General features: G+C 38.3%; 2 protein-coding genes across 2 annotated transcripts in view; both read left to right on the plus strand.

Moving 5' to 3' along the window:
- The window catches only part of thsd7ab (thrombospondin, type I, domain containing 7Ab), a 146778-nt gene extending 130948 nt beyond the window's left edge, over window positions 1-15830 (plus strand). Inside the window, exons 25-31 of the mRNA XM_025061560.1 lie at window positions 2368-2541; window positions 5124-5222; window positions 7520-7602; window positions 8483-8696; window positions 9362-9449; window positions 11172-11386; window positions 11994-15830. Coding sequence (XP_024917328.1) covers window positions 2368-2541; window positions 5124-5222; window positions 7520-7602; window positions 8483-8696; window positions 9362-9449; window positions 11172-11262 — 749 coding nt within the window. The 3' untranslated portion in view covers window positions 11263-11386; window positions 11994-15830. The remainder of the gene's footprint in view (window positions 1-2367; window positions 2542-5123; window positions 5223-7519; window positions 7603-8482; window positions 8697-9361; window positions 9450-11171; window positions 11387-11993) is intronic.
- Window positions 15831-15935: 105 nt separating this feature from the next.
- Window positions 15936-17020, plus strand: part of LOC103388994 (neurexophilin-1-like) — a 23388-nt gene continuing 22303 nt past the window's right edge. The window contains exon 1 of the mRNA XM_008324246.3: window positions 15936-16746. Within this exon, the coding sequence (XP_008322468.1) occupies window positions 16657-16746 (90 nt within the window). The 5' untranslated portion in view covers window positions 15936-16656. The remainder of the gene's footprint in view (window positions 16747-17020) is intronic.

Raw genomic sequence — 17020 nt, forward strand, 5'->3', positions numbered from 1 at the left:
TCTTCCGAACAACCAATGATACATGGAAAATCTTGAAAATGATCAGGGGTGCCCAAACTTTTTAATACCACTGTATAAACAGAGTACAATTTTCTACTTGTGGTATGCTAGTAATTGTAGGACAGCGAGATGCAATATTAAAACTGACAGTCAGTCAATAGAGAAAATCCTTGGTGGCTTCATATTACCAAAGAACTAGTCAAACCTTAAAATAATGGTCAATCGATCCTTTCCCCTCAAAATCGATGAAACGTTCTGAATGACATGTACTTTAGCTACGGCTAAATGTTATAGCTACGTAGTCATAGCTGAGAAACTACAAAAGTAATGAGGCCTGCAATTACTTCCGTAACAACAAAGGGGGGCGTATGCTTTCACAGACACAAGGTTTTTTTTTTAAAGGCGCAGGTAGATGGCGTAGCCTGCTAGCACTACGCAATTTAACTGCATTGGAAAGAGCTTAGCTGATGTTTCCACAAAACGTGTCCACCTCTTGTTTATTAAAGGTGTTTCTGTCCAAGATAGAGCTATGTAAACTTACATTTTATTGTAGGAAAAAATAATTATATTCACATATAATAATGTACGTGTACTTCTTAGCATGAAAACAAATGGGAAAAACATGGACTTATTGATATTCATTGGTAATTATGTTATGACTGTACTGGTCCGGCCCACTTGACATCTAATCAGGCTGTATGTGGCCACTAAATCAAAATGAGTTTGACACCCTGGTCTACACTTTTATATAAAAAGAAAAATGGATAATAATATCAGCAGAGTAATGTTTCTACTGGGCTTCCTTTAGCCAACATGAATCGTAGTGGGTTTTTTCGAGGTACGCTTCAGGGCAGGATCATCGGTGTCAGGAACTGTTTTCTGTTTTATCATCAAACACAAAAGCTCTTTTTAGACCACCTGCTCTCCAGGTGTAGTCACATGAAAGCACTGGTCTCTGCCATCAATTTATTCCACCTGTACGACTGAGAGACACAGAAGCAATATGAATATACACACACACACACACACACACACACTGATGAATGGAGAAATAGACATAAAACAACAGAGGATAGAGGCTTACATCAATAATGGGCTGTGTGTGAGGCAGATAACAAAAGTCCTCCGAGGCGTCGAAACAGATGAGGTTCGCCGAGACTCAACCCTTGGAATAATAGTAATAATCTGCTGAGCTGTAAATGAAAAGTCAATTTCACACGCTGATTTAAACACTTCATATGTCTAAAGATAACTGGGCTCAGAGCAAACCTGTGAAACCAAGGGAGAAGATTTAATTATATAACCAGCGACAGTGGAAAATGATATTTATCGTTGGCTGAAATATTCACTTCACTCACAGTATACGGTGACAAGTAATCCAATTCCTCCTCATGCTTAAAGATATTGGCTCCCTTATAGCTTCTAAAGCTAATGGTGTGTATATGATAAGGATCCATACTACACTCATACACAACAACACTTCAAAATGGTCACACATACAACAGATGTCTGGCTCAGTGTGAAGTCAGAATAAAAACCCAAATCACTTACTGTAATGAAACATTCATCATGTGCAGGTCAGTGATGATTCAACGCTGCCAGGTTTGAGGCTAGGTGTCCTGCTGAGGTTACTCATGTTGAAAATGTCAGCACACACATGGCTCCTTGACAAGCTCCGGGTACTTCTTACGTCAGCTGCAGATTTACCACATACTGTATATTCAGGTGCTGTGGTTATCTGCCATGTTAACTCTTTCTAGGTCCTGGACCAAACTCCATAAAGAAAATTCACATTCTAGGCTCACAGTAAAACAGCTGCAATTTAGACGAATAATATTTTAAAGTGACCTGGTGATATTTCTCAATGTTTTCTTTTGAGCAAAACTATTTAAGCAAGTACGGTAATTTGTCAATTAGGCAAATTGAACTCAACTTGATGGATGGATGGATGGATGAATGGATAGATGGATGGATGGATAGATAGGTAGATAGATTATTAGGGGTTGTGCAAAATGCTAAAGCTCCAAAACTACATCCTTAATAACTCATTACAAACAATAGTTTCTGTTTCATGCCCATGCTTCTAAATCACTTACAGGATAATCGTTATAAAATTATTGTGAGAATATTCGACTAGTATGTTTTGCTGTAATTTGTGTCCTTATTAGTATGTTTTGCTGTAATTTGTGTCCTACTCCTGTCTCATGACCTACGAACCGGCGCTGCGACCAAGGGTTAGAGACCCCTGATGTATACAACATTTTTAGTAAAATGACATCTTCATGATTGAAAATATAATCCTCAGGGTTGATAGGTTAGATTTTTTTTTTTCACACAGCAACATGTTCTGTTTCTCCTCCATCACAGGTGATTGTTACCTGATGGAATGGTCTGACTGGAGTCCTTGTGCCAGCATCTGCATCAAAGGATCTGACATGGACTTTGGTGCTGTTCAAGCTCGTTCCCGAGCCGTTCTGGCCCAGGAGCCAGAAAACCTCCAGCTGTGTCCAGACCAGGCCTGGGAGTCTCAGTCCTGCACTGGTGAGTCCTGCCCTTCTTCCACGACAGTCTTGAGATTTAGACATATACATTTCAGAGAGGTGAGAAATGTTTTCATGTCGAGGATGGTGGAAAGGTGAGGTTCAGTTGGATTGCAGGCAGAGGAACATGACAGACGGTTTGACAGTACATCTAAGGACTAACACAGGAAGATAATAGGATTCAGGGTCGTACCTTCAGGCCAGTTAGTCTACCATCTGTTTGAGCTGTCACATTAGAAGTGTCAGAGGAAACAGAAGAACCAGCACAAGAAAAATATGATGAGACTCAGGAGAGAGATATTTTTAGTGGGGAAAAAAAAAGATGTATTTTTTTGCTGCCAGGCGACAAAATCTTGGCCGCAGGATTAAGTATGACATTGGAGGTTGACATCAAAGGGCCATGAGGTTTCACCTGGACAGTGGCGGATACACTTGTAAACAGAGGTGAAATAAGTACTAAAAAAAAAAGTAAAAGTATCTTTACATTGCTTAAATTTTATTCAAGTAGAAGTAGAGTAATAGTACTCATCTAAAAATCTAGTCGAGTAAACGTAAAACATTTTTATTTTAAAATTAACTTTGAGTAAAAGTTACTTAGTCAACTTATCAATTCAAATACAAATACTTTGTGACAACTATGAATGTTGGATGCTGTTTAACTACCTGACTACGGCATGAGGTGCCTCCCCCATATTTATTTATTTATTTATTACAGTTCTAACTTTTAAAAATTATATTACAGTGTGAGGGAGAGTGTCGGACATTATCTTTAATGGTTGTTTACTTGAAAATGTCTTCACACCACTGCTCCAATTATTTTTCTTATATTGGGAATCCTTGGATTCTTTTGTACTGTTTATCTTAGTGAGACAGCTTTGAAAACATTAAAAAAAAAAAAAAAAAAAAAAGCTTAAAATTCACCCACTCAAATTTCTCTAAGGATTTTGCTATGGTTTCATGAGCGCATTACAACCTTCATCTTCCAACCAAGAAAGACTGACGTATAGAGAGTAGAAAACTGTATTTTTATGATATTATAGATGTGATTTATATTTTATGAGATGAGTCTTTTGGTAAGTGGATGAAGTAAAAGAGTCAGGCTCCACTGTAGCTCCAACGGAAATGGCAGAGCACTTAGAGAAGTCGGTGAAGTCTGATACTCTCTAATGTAATATCGCCTTTAACAATTCCTCAATAAACTCCACCTATCCCTTTAAGCAAAGGCCCTAAAACATACATCCTACTTCTGCTTAATGGCACAAGTACTCAGGTGAAAGATGCAAAACCTGAACTGCGTTGGCATCTTTGGTGGTGATTTTTTTTTCTCTTTAGACACAACTCAACAACAATGCAACAATGATCTTTTCCTGTTCTCCTTAACTTCCATCTCTCCCACCCTTTTCTTCTGATGTCGTAAACATCATGAGAGCAGCCATCATCAGCATGACCTGGATACACTGCATCACCGAGACAAGTGCAGGAAAAGTTAAAGGAAGGCAGGGAAAGGGGATGCAGACGGAGAAACTGAAGCAGGAGTCGGGGGAGTGAAGTAGTTTAATTTAGTCACTATAGAGTCACTATAAGAAAAAAAAGAAAGAAACAAGATATTCCTCTAGTGACACCATTTGAATTTCTTGAGGGATTTTAAAGTTTACTATAAAATATTGAGTTGTTGAGTTGTCACTGAAAATGTTACAAAAGTCATAGTTAAAATAAAGTAAAACTAAAATTGGAAGGAATGGAGAAAAAAGGACAATTATTATAAAGTATACTTAAAATAACTGAATATAGAGTTTAAAAAATGTCACATATAACCAAAGAATGGCTTTGATTTAGTCAATATGAAGAATCCAAATATTGTCTAAATAGTTCACTGACAAAACAGTTTGATTAAACAGCTCAGAAAATATTTTTATGTAGTATGTACTTATATAGTATTTACTTCAGCGGTTCCCAAACCTTTTTGGCTTTTTTTTTGCTGAGCTTTTAATTTTAAATGTTTATTTACGAATTTATTGTGTGGCGAAAAAAAAATCCTCGCACACTCCCTACTGGCAGGTCGTAGACACCTTTGGCAATACCAGATCTACTGCAAAGTAGAGCTGCTTTTATCCAAGTGAATAAAATGTCCTAACAGACCATAAAGGTATTTTCAAACAGAAATTTCGACTCACAATAAACCTGTCCATGTGCCACTGCTGCCCCCGGAGGCCTTACTTAGAACCAGCCTGCAGTGAGTGTTGTCTTTGAAGAAGGTTAAACATTTAAAAGAGTGAACAGAAAAAGGAATGAGTCCACAGGGAAATCCAGGCTTTTACTACCCTGATGGAAATATTGATAAAATCATAAAAGCACTTATAAAAAGTCATTAAGAAAAAAAAAGCTCTTAGTGCAGATGGAGACGTTGAACTGGACCTCAGCGAGGAGACACTGTGATAATGATGTGATATAAAAAGACAGCAGCTGATTATTAGAAAGCATAACTCAGCAGCTGCTTTGTTCATCTGTCACTGCTGGTATTAATGAGGCTCCCAGTTGCTGTTTCACAAACTATGCATGTTTTTCGTTGTTTTTTGCCTGCAGGGGGCGACTGTTACGAGTACAAGTGGCTGATCAGCGTTGACCCGAACTCCAGCCGTCCTCTGATCTGGTGTCAGCGCTCAGATGGACTCAACGTCACAGGCAAGACGTGGACGTCATAGTAGATTAGTTTGTCAGTTATTGAGTTATAAAGATGTTATATCTTTTGCTTTGTCTAATTTTAGCTAATAATTTGTGTTTGGCTGCATTTCCTCACTATTTACTCTGTATTTCTGAATAATTGTTAGAATATTGGCCTACATTTACAAATTATGGTTCCCGTGTTACTTTTTAGCATTTTGCCTTAAGCTACTGTGCATGTAGCTATCCTTACAGTACTTTTTATATATTTAAATCACTTGTTAAACCTCCACGCTAAAAACAACAGATCTAGCTAATTTTAGCTAATTAGCCTAGCTATTTAATTTTCTTTTTTTTAATCTTCCACCCAAAACCATGTGACCAGGATTCAAAAACGTAACTATAGAACAAAAGTTATTTGGACGTGAAAGGCAAATTAGCAAAATAAGTTAAAAATCTGTGCATTTTCTTAGTGACTGACAGAATGATCCACGTCTAGGTAATAGTGCTAAGGGTTTCACATGAGGCTGACAAGAACAATCAGCTTAGTATTTAGTCATTTCTTAAATATTTGACAAAGGGGAAACCCTCTTTCCGTCACTCTGCAGGAGTCGTCTCTGATTTAGTTTAGTGTGAATATTTTACCTGCTTCTCTAAAAAGGAGCCGACAGATCAACTGGGGCCACAGAGAGCCTTCTCTACTCTGTCTACTATGATATACTGTGTTGACATATATTTTAAATAGGGCTCTCTGATGTTAACTTTTTGCCGATATCCGATATGCTGATAGTGTCCAAACACTTACTTTCCGATATAGCAGGGCAGTAGTCACTAAGGTGATTGGTTAAATCAGTTTTTTTCCATTATTTTCTGCCATGCCCCCCCTAGAGGACAGAAGTTTTTACTCCCCATTTATTTATCTGTACAAACCCTGATTGTTAAAATAGATTAATAAAATAAGCTGCAATGCTCTCATCTAGTGGCTTTCACTTACACATGCAGCTGTTTTCCCCCAAAACTATTTTAGGGCACACCTCACTTGGTAAATCCAGGCATTGAGTGATCGGGTTTTCATTATTGAAGGGAATACCAATAACGGTTTTTACAGATATTACATAATAATGCTAATATCAGGCCGATAATAATGGTTAGCTATTAGATATGATTGGACATCCCTAATTTTAAACAGCCAACAGCTGCCTTTTTATTACAAGATGGTTGTGTGGGGAAAATTCCACTTACAACCTAATTTTATAGCTGTTTATTCATTTCTAAATTGTGAAGCAGAGGTGTTGATGGCAGCTGCATTTACGTAGGAATTTACACCAGCCTGTCAGAGATACACAGTGTTATTGCACAGTGTTCTGTAAAAAGAAAAAAAAAATCATTACTATAATAAGCCCTGTTTCCTTGTTGAAAGCAGCCTGATTTTCTCTACAATTAAATGTCAGCACACTGTTACACAAACATTAGGGACAAGCCCTGGCTTCAAAGGCTGCATGGGTTCATTAACAAAATAATAATAAAAAAAACGCAACAACACTAAAATTAGGCTAATTACTCTCTGAAAAAAAACAACCACACTAAAATTAGGCTAATTACTCTCTGTGATTGTTGCTGAGGTCCTGAAACAGAATTTGAAAGTAGCTTGAGTGAGGACCACCGCACAAGACCTGAGATCATTTTAATGTACAGTAGAATATATACATAGAACCGCTGACCTAGAGGTTTATTGACTATTGTTAATAGCTTCGACTCCAACGCAAAAGTATTTTTCACAAGGATGAGGATGATATCGATGATGATGATGAAGGTTATTACGCTGAATAGTTTATTAAGGATAAAGACAATGCGGACTACCATAGCACGGTAGTACTGTAGGATCATGTGATAATATTAATAATGATGTTGACAAAAGTCAAAATGATTATGATGATGATGATTAATAAAGAAGGCATTTCCTGAAAATAATGAGGAGGGAGGAGATATTGGTGACAAATAATAATAATAACAGTGGCTACAGTGATGATCATTGGAGCAGCCCCTGAGCCATGGGTACAGTAGCAGGCTTGTGATAGCAGAGTTGACAGTTTGAATTTACATTCATCACACCGATGGTTTAAAATGACATTTCAATGTGTGAACTAATGTGTAAAAATGTCTTAGAAGGGTCTTCTTTGTCAGTGTGGATGATAATGATTATGATTATAATGAGCAGACCATGGTAATGACAGTGAGAATGAGGATGATTATAATGGGGATAATAATCATGATAAAGACGTCTATAACCACGTTCGTTGTCTTATCTTCCTCCGTAGGAGGCTGCCTTCCCATCAACCCTCTGGCAACCAATGGTTCCTGTGACCCTCCGTGTCTCATGCCCAAGTCCTTCTGCAGTGAGGTAAGGTCATCTTACCGATTCACAAGAAAACAAATAAAATAAAAGAATGGTGAGACTTACTGAGAGTGCAGGTTTTGGAATATGGCTGAATGACATATTCGGAAATCGCACTGACACACAAACATACTTTGCGGACAGAATTGAATTTAAAACCCGGCAGAGAATGAAATGGTGGCATTATGGAGATGTGAAAGCTATTTCTCTGAAGTGTCACTCATCCGTCCGGCAGCAGAGTGGAGGATATAAAATCGGTTTGTCCAGCAAATGCAACAAACAAACAAACAAAGACACTCTAGGTGGTCAAATCTTCTCACTTCACTTCATTCCTTCAATCAATTGTAGTTTTGAGCAGTAGCAGCTGCTTCTGTTAGCTGACTGTTCAGACACTTTATAACCACAGAATAAACAGGTTTGATTCCTCTAGAGAAAATACATTTAAAAGGACAGTGAAGAGATTATAACGTTTCATAACTTGTATTCAGTATTAAAAAATTATCATCCAGGTTAAGTTGATGTTATTCCTGGTACCATTACCTATGAGGAAATACATTTTATGTTTCTTTGTTTGTTTTTCAGTTTTTCCCTAATATTCTTATTGGTCCTGGTCCTGGAATTACTTTTTTTATTTTTGGCAGAGGATCTTATCATAAAAACACACAGTGCCTGATTCAGCTCTTAGTTCTTGGTATTTCTGTTACTTGTTTAAAGGAAGTTATATATAATGCAGACAATTAAAAAAAAAAAAAAGCTCCAAAGCTGAAGTAAATGTTAAAATTTCCAGATAAATGTGGTTCAACAAATCGGTTGCTTCACTTTTTCTCTTCCACTCCACCTGAAGCGGCTGCTCATGTTAAACGTTGTTGCACACTGCCCTCTGCAGGCTGGCGATTGCATCTGTGAGGAAGGATTCACAGAAGTGCTGTCACCCCTGGGTCTCCTGGATCAGTGTGCCCCCATTCCAGTGCTGGAGATCCCCACAGAGGGGGACAGGAAGGGGGACGTGAAGACCAGCCGAGCTATTAATCCCACCCAACCTGGAACTGTTCAACCTGGGAGAGCGGGACGCTCCTGGTACTTACAGCCATATGGACCAGGTGAGAATACTTTACGCTGTGTACCAGTCATGGTGAGTTAAAACGATCTTTATACATATATATGTATTGTATTTAATGAAGGAGCCATAAAACAGCTGATTTAATTCTAATTTATTTATTTTTAAAAACTGGTGGTGTCTTTATTGTCAAGAATTAATTTAAAAAAACTGGTGGTGTCTTTATTGTCAAGTGGAGACAAGAGAGACAGCAGTCCATTACAAATGAATTACAAGTAACAGAAAGCTAAATATAGCACAGAGCTCCACTGTCATGTTGAAACCTGGTTATTTTTGCCCTAAATTGTGTTACAATTTGAATGATCTGCGTGTCTAGCAGCAGCCATAGATAAAGGACAGTTTCTGCCGCAGATTTAGGTACTGTAACTGCTTTCACTAAACTGTCATGAATGGAAGCTAACCCTGCTTTCGTTTTTTTTTTTTCACTTCTCCAACTTTTTCTAATATTATTCTCACTAATGTTTAGTTATAAAATGTTTCAATAACCAGTCCTCTATTAGCATTTCAGAACAAAGTCCTTTACCTTACACCTGAGGAAGTGACCAATACCAAATAATATTAAAACCACACCGAATGCAAATGAACGGAAACACTGACCAGCTTCCTCCCACTCCTCCTCCTCCTCCTCCTGCTCAAACTCCTCTGCAGATGGGAAGCTGAAGATTTGGGTGTACGGTGTAGCAGCTGGAGCCTTTGTGCTCCTCATATTCATAGTGTCTATGATATACCTAGCTTGGTGAGTGCACCACTTTAATGTGCCCCACGTCTGTGACATGTGATCATCTCCTTCATTAATCAAATCCACCCCCGCCCTTTATTTTTCCCTGTCACAATTTGAAGTCCAACTCACCCTCCCCTCCTCATGATGTTTGTCTTATTTTTTATATATTTTCTTTCCCCTTTTGCCTTATTCATGCCATGTGAGAGCAGCAGCTCCTGTGCGAAGCTGCATCGTTCTCTTAAAGCACAAGAGTCTGAAGCCAACGGGATGTGGGCCTGTGTGGGTCATAACAGCCAGCAGGTGGCGTTCACCTGTCCTGAGTGTCAGGAACAGGCACAAAAAAACAACAACAGCAGCGGCAGCAGTGACTGATGAGGGTGTGGAGGGTTTTTACTGCCTTTTTACCCCGCCCTCCTCACCCCACAGACCCTGACCCCCTCACCTGTGACTGCTCTGAACAGTGTCACATGACCTGCCTTAATAACTTCACCAAAGTGTCGCAGCAGGTGAGATGGAGAAGACCAGCTCGTCCTGTAGAAATTAGTGTGGGTAGAAAAGTAGACGTGGCATTGTTGACTTCTCAAAGACAGCGACATGCTCGTACCAGACTGGAGAAACTTCAAGACATTTAAGACATATGTACGGTAATCTATTGAGGGATTTACTTACATACATTTTAGTGCAGTTGATGGTGTTTAATTTTTTGATCAAACACTGCACCCGTGTGGACACAGAGAGAAAGGCAACACCATTTACATTGTCCACACACCACCATCATCCTCATTATAGTTCATTATGTCATTTATACTTTTTTGTTTCCTTTTCAGTTTCCTTTTTTTTTACCTCTGAAAAGTCATTGCGTTCTTAAAGACTTTTTTTTTTCAAATTTGTTTTAATTAACCGCTCACAAACAAGCACTGCTTGCTGACGCATGTTTGTCTTCTTATGTTCCCTTTAGTTATGTGTGTGCTTGTGTTTGTGTTTGAGAACTTTATCTAGTTTTATCTCTAGACCCGGAGTCCCCAACACTCACCAGTGCGTAGGTCATTTGGTACCTGGCCGCAGCGGGACACAGGGAAAAATGTATTTCAGTTTTACCAATTTACTTCATTACAAAATAATCCAGTCATATCCCTTTACTGTTTTTATTCAAAGATAATCTGACAATGTTTCAAAACAACAGGTCATTCAGACTCTGATACTAACAGAAGAAAGTCTAAAAGAGGTTTGATTTTGAAAATGTAATAATCCCTTAACAATGGTATTACCAGTTCACAAAAATGGCAGACTAGTCCTTGGTACAAAAAGGTTGGGGACCACTGGTCTAGACTGTTTGTGTTCATATAAGAATGGACGGTAATTATATCTGTTATTTCTTGTTTTGATAGAAGCACGACTCTTAGAAAGAAAAAGTAGAGTGAACTAGAGAGGCTCATATATAGTTTGTAATATAGAACAGCAGAGGTGAAGTATGTTTATATTAAGTATATCTAAATAAAAATCGAATTCAGTTTGAAGTAAGAATTTGAAGTGCAGTATAATATGGCATAACATGTTTCTGAAAGAAGAAAGATTGTATAATATATAAAGGTAAATAAATATGTAAAAAATAAAGGTAAGGCTTGCAAAAGAAAATCACAGTGGAATTTAAAAAAAAATCTAGTTTGAATTTATCAGAACATTTTCATTAATTTACACAGTAAGTTGAAAGTAAGTTTTCTATATTTTTTTTTACAGCAAAAAGCCAAAAAGACCTCAGAGACAGAGACAACAAAATAACCGGCTGAAGCCTCTGACTCTGGCCTATGATGGAGACACTGACATGTAAACGTCCAGAGGACGCTTGAATGACGACCTCACCATCACCAGGAGGACGAACAAACACCTCGACATCCTCATGTTTGTCTCCTGTCAAGGACACGATGTCACAGAGTGGAGACAGAGAGTCACTGGTGAAGTTAGACTCCAGTACAAAAAAGAAAAAACAACAACAACAACTCCTCTTTTCTAACCTTAAGTGATACTCCTTCCGTTTGTTAAAGCCTTTATGTCCTGCTCATGGCTGGGTTTCTGTCCAACCAGGGAAACCGAACAGTCAGAGTCACATCATCAAGTGAGAGGTTTTACGATAAAAGTGCAATGAAGTTTTAAAGAGAAGTTGCTACTGCAGCTAGATACTGCCGAAGGTGGCATCAATGCTGCCATCTAGTGGCTTTCATCTGAAGGTGGCATCAATGCTGCCATCTTGTGGCTTTCCCATCTTGTTTTTCCCCAAAACTATTTTTAGGTCATATAACATTAGGCTAAACCCATGCATTTCGTTATTGGGTTTTCATTATCGGAGGAAAAACCGATAACAGATATTATATAATTATGCTAACATCGGGCCGTTTGTGAAGAAGCTTTAACAGAATTTACATGTGACGATGTGACATTGATTTATTGTTTTCTCCTGGTTTGACAGAAACAATGTTTCAATATTCTCACAAAATCAATTAGATCAGCTGAGTAGAGATTTTACTTTTCGCCCTCTGTTTATAAACTCTTTTTTTTTTTTAGTTTTTGTTGCTGAACAAAGAAAAAAGAGAAAAAGTAGCTAAAGTCTTAGGAAGGACTGACTGTTCCCACGTTTGCCAAAAGTCACTGCAGAAGGAGAAAAGACGGATGAGGGGGTTCGAGAGAGTGAGAAGAAAATCTGCGTTAAAAAGGTTTGGACTCATATTCTGCAAACAGAGGATCTGAATCTAATCTCATTTACAGTCTTAAACTACAGGAGGCTTTCCTTCTCCTCTGTCTTTCTTCGTTTTTTTCTTTTCTTTTTTTGGCTTGATTTCGAGGCTCACAGGCTGCAGGAGTTTCTGGGATGAACTGCTCAGTGATCACCTGATCTGATCAGATCCTCAGCACCTGTCTGACTCCACACGTCTTTGTTTTATCGCACTATATTAGTGCAGCATGAGATGCACACGTGACTTCTGCCTTTTTATTGCCATTAAATGTTCGAATCACTGCCTCTTAGACAAGAGAGAAAAACAGAGCAGCTCAGTATTTCAAGGACAAAATAGGTCACTTATTATGACCCTTTACTGGCCCACAAGTAGACTTCACATTTGGTCCAGATTTATGGAAAAAAAAATAGAACTGACCCAGATAAGCCCCTATGTTGAAAAAACAGGCTTCCAAAACTAGTCTTTTTTAAAAAAAAAACAATGTAGCCCACATGGACCAGATACATACAGTATGCAAACAGACTGGGTCTACACATTTATGTTGTATGATTTAATCCTGGCCAAAAGACACTTCTGTTAGTTACTTTATTGGAATGTAGAACACATTATGAGTTAATAACTGGGCCAAACGACTTCATTATAGAAAATAATTTTTCAAATGTCTCCAAATCTTCACCATAGGAGTGACTTTTAGTATAAACTGTGATGGAATGTCTTTATTTCAAGACTGTGGTTTTATAATTATATTTTTTTTTTCCATGAGTTTGGTCTTAAGCAGGGGTGTCAAACATATGGCCCGTGGGTCAAAACCGGCCCGCGAGGGTGTTCAAAACCGGCCTGCTTGATGATTTTTGAAAACAAAAAAAATACATAAACACTGTTGTTCAGGAGATTTTTTGAAAATTATATTTAATTAAAAATTATTAAATAATCATAAATATCTAATATACGTGTACGTCTTTGCCTGAAACTGGGGAAAACATGGAATGATTGTTATTTGTAGTTAATGATTGAACTGGTCCGCTCCTCTTGAAATCTAATTATGTAAGTATGCGGCCCATGAACCAATAGAAGTTTGACACCCCTGGTCTAAAGAGGTTTTTTTTTTTTTTTTCTGGTCTGGGATCTTCACTGTAAACAACACTGGTAGCATAGCATTGCTTCACTCTGTTTAAAAGGTGGTGGTAAGGTGGTAATTGTTTTATTTTTTCTATTTTTGATGTTCTTGTATGAAGTACTGAGTCTATTGGTTTTACTAACATTCAGACACTGGGTGCCCTGAAACATCAGTGGGAACAAAACCTACAAAAACTGAAGCCCTTTGACATTATTCTAAAATATTATCTTACCAAATATTACAAACTAGGCCTTGGTTTACAGCCACATCTCAAGTTAACTTTACATTGTCCTTTTTTCTTACTGAGTGTTAAAACTCCTTTATTCAATAAAACAAGGAAATCTGAAAGTATTAGACAAGTAGGGCTTCATACCTATGACGCAGTAATGGGGTCACATTGGGAATGAAAAAAAAAAGTTTGAGATTAGAATTATGCATTTACTGTATGTGAAAAAAGTTGTAAATTTATGAAAAATGATCAAAGTTCAAGTCAAAATATGAGTATAAACAGAAAAAGATGAGAAACTAGCCAGAACACTGGAGCCGACGGTGATGTGATGGTGATGATCTATTCTAGAAGAAGTAGTTTCTCCTTATCTGTGATCCCAATACTAAAGTTTAACTTCATAAGATTCTCTGTGTTTCTCATTCTGACAACATTATGGTTAAAGCTGTGTGCTTTTCTCTCGTCTGCCCCGAAATACATCATCACTGAAACTTAAAACGAGTAAACTTACAACTTCATTCTTGTAAATCTATTATTTTAGTCTTGTAAGCTTCTTTTTTCCCCCTCTATGTTCCTATAATTTAGGGATGTCCAATATTATTGGCTGACTGATAATATTGGCTGGTATTAGAGCAATATAGTAATATCTGTAAGATACGTGATTTCTTTCACAAAATGACATGTGCCCTAAAAATAGATTAACGCCCTGGCGACAGACCAGTCAAATATTGCCAGGCGCTCAATAGTATATAATATAATTTGGGAGGGGTGGGATGTGTGAAAAAATTTCTTACCCCTAGGGGGCGCATGGCTTTAACCCTTCACCTTATTGAGCAGGCGGCACTTAACTTCCTTAACCATCAGACCACCCCTGTCACTCTATATCAGTATTTGGACAATATTGGCATATTGGATATCGGCAAAAAGTTAATATTGAACATCCCTACTGTCATTCCATAATTTTAGACATTTTTTTCTATTCTCAGTGTGGCTCTAAGACTTCATCGTACATAAGATTACAGGTTTGTAAAATAGATGAAAAGTATTTTATATTGCTACGCTTTTTGTTGTTCGGGAAACCTAAAGTTCTACTTCGTCCCTGCTGGATGCCATATTTTCAGTGTTTTCAACTCAGCAATTGCAACATCTGTGACGTTTTGGTGAAAATACTGGACTTTAATTTGTCCGTAAAAAATTGTTTATTAACCATTGATCCGGATGAGATCTATTACCTTTTGTATCTGCAGGAGCCGGTTATTGAAACGCTAACGTTTTGACTTAAATAACAATCACCTCATGCATTAAAAGTTCTTTCTGCCTTACTGAGAGTAAGAGACAGAAAATGAATACTAACAGTCGTATGACTCAAATGAGCCTTAAAATGAACATTGACCACCACACAGTTCACACACTGTTGGCTTAACACAGAGTAATGAGGAAACGCCTGTGTTTAGGCTGTTCTTAATAGGAAAACCCTTCGTTCTTTAATCCTAGTATTGAAACCAATCTCTTAGATCCTCTGATTTTAGGCAAAATACTTAATATCCTAAACAGCAAAATACTGTACATCCAGAGCAAGGTTTTATTAGGCCTGCATGCAGTAATGATGTAGGGGCATTTAGAGGCCTAATCAGTGTAGCCAGACTGGAGGCCCCTTCTTTATCCTGGCTCTAATGTAGAGCTAGAATACAGTGGAATTCATTCCAAATACTGGGCCGGACAAGGTCATCAAGGTCAACGAGGGCAGAAGAGATTGACTTTGTGATATGATGTAGCCCACAAGCTTGGATTTCTGATGTGGATGTTGAAAGTTGATCTTTTCCCTCACTGGGCCAACATAACATAGCCCAAATTATGGATGCTTGCAGATCAGATGTGGGCCACCAGGGGCCTATACTTCAGTGCTAATGTACAAGTTAGCAAGGTAACAACGTTACTGTGTGGGATACACTAAAAATAACTGAAAATACAAATATATGTACGTAACATAAAAAAACTACTACGAGAACACGCCTACTCTGAGGTGGACGTCAAATTAAAAACTGGTGTAAGAAAGAAGTTTACCTTTTAATGTGGGGTTTGTATATAATGTTTTTTTGGGGGGGGGCCGCGGGGGTAAAATGAAAGTGTGTGTACATTAATTTTGTATGGCAGAGAAAATGTTTAGTTTGAGCGTGTGACATCTATGACTGTGGTTGTCATGATGAAGTGGCCTGCTGTGGAAAAAAGAAAACCCAATTGAAACGAGTCAGTTGTTTTTTGTACAGGTTGTGTTTATGTTCGAGAAGAGATGTTCAAAATAAATAGGACACAGTTGGTAACGTTCACGGACTGATGACACGTTTGTTAATTCATTTTCCGTGGTGGTGTTAATGCGGCGCTGACTGTTAGCTATCTTCTGTATCTAGTCCTGACTGTCTTATTTTTTTGTCAACAACTTTTCAACATTTAACTTTTAGTTCAATGAGATGTAGCTGTATCAGTCATCGTTACTATCTTTAACTGATTTGTAGGTTTATATTCAGTTACTTTTGCTGTTTGCTATCTTGTTTGACCATTTTTTTACCCTAACCAACAGCTACTGTTCTGTCATTTCATTGGCTGACAGGATGAATCATCACCAACCATCTTCCACTACTTTTAAACCTGCCATCTCCAGGTTCTTTCACTACATCCACAAATCTTCCTCTCTTCCCCCCATCTGAAAATATGCTCTTCTAAGATAGCGAGACGTTGTTATTGCAGCTAATGACCAGCAGATGGCAGCTTCTGATGAGACTTGGAAAAAAAAAAAGTTGCCTGTTAAAAGTCTTTTTGTGAGGTTTCTCCTCTGCTCTGCTCTGCTCTTGTCTTTCTCTCCTCTGTTTCTCCCCTGGTCCCTCCTCCTTTCTCCTCCTCCTGCTCCTCCTCTCTGATCCTCGGAGCAGCTCCATAAAAACCTTCTCTCTGCCGTGACACTCACATCCACAACCTCCATCCCACCTCCTCTTCTTCTCCCCTCTCCTGTCTGTCTCCTCCAAACTCACTCTCCCTCCTGAATGAAGTGGACAGGATTCTCCTCAGTTCTGACTCCGTCTCCTGAACTTCAGTGCACCTGATACCTGCTCAGGCTGGACCGGGGATTTCTCCCGTTTTTATTGGCGGCGTGACATGAGGAGACAGTTTCCACGCACAGACATGAAGACCAGATGTCTGTGGACGTCCGTGCTGATGCTGCTGCTGTTGTCCATCTTCTCTGTGGTGAGTCCATATTTCATGGTTATTTCCTTTTTTCCCCCTTCCCTTGTGTCCAATGATAAGTATTTTTAAAACTATCTGGTATGGGAACAGTCAGGGGGACGTCCACTAGGAGACATTTTTTTCACAAGCTGGAAGTAAAATGTGTAGCGTAAAAATGTATTTTTCACTGTTTGTCCGCCCCTTTCATTCATTGTCTTTGTCACTCAACTAATGCCCCCTTCTCACCCTGTCTGATCTTCTTGTCCTCCTTCATTACGTCCTTAAATCATCTCCC

The sequence above is a fragment of the Cynoglossus semilaevis genome, chromosome 13 (assembly GCF_000523025.1).
Source record: "Cynoglossus semilaevis isolate Cse_v1.0 chromosome 13, Cse_v1.0, whole genome shotgun sequence".
NCBI lineage: Eukaryota > Metazoa > Chordata > Actinopteri > Pleuronectiformes > Cynoglossidae > Cynoglossus > Cynoglossus semilaevis.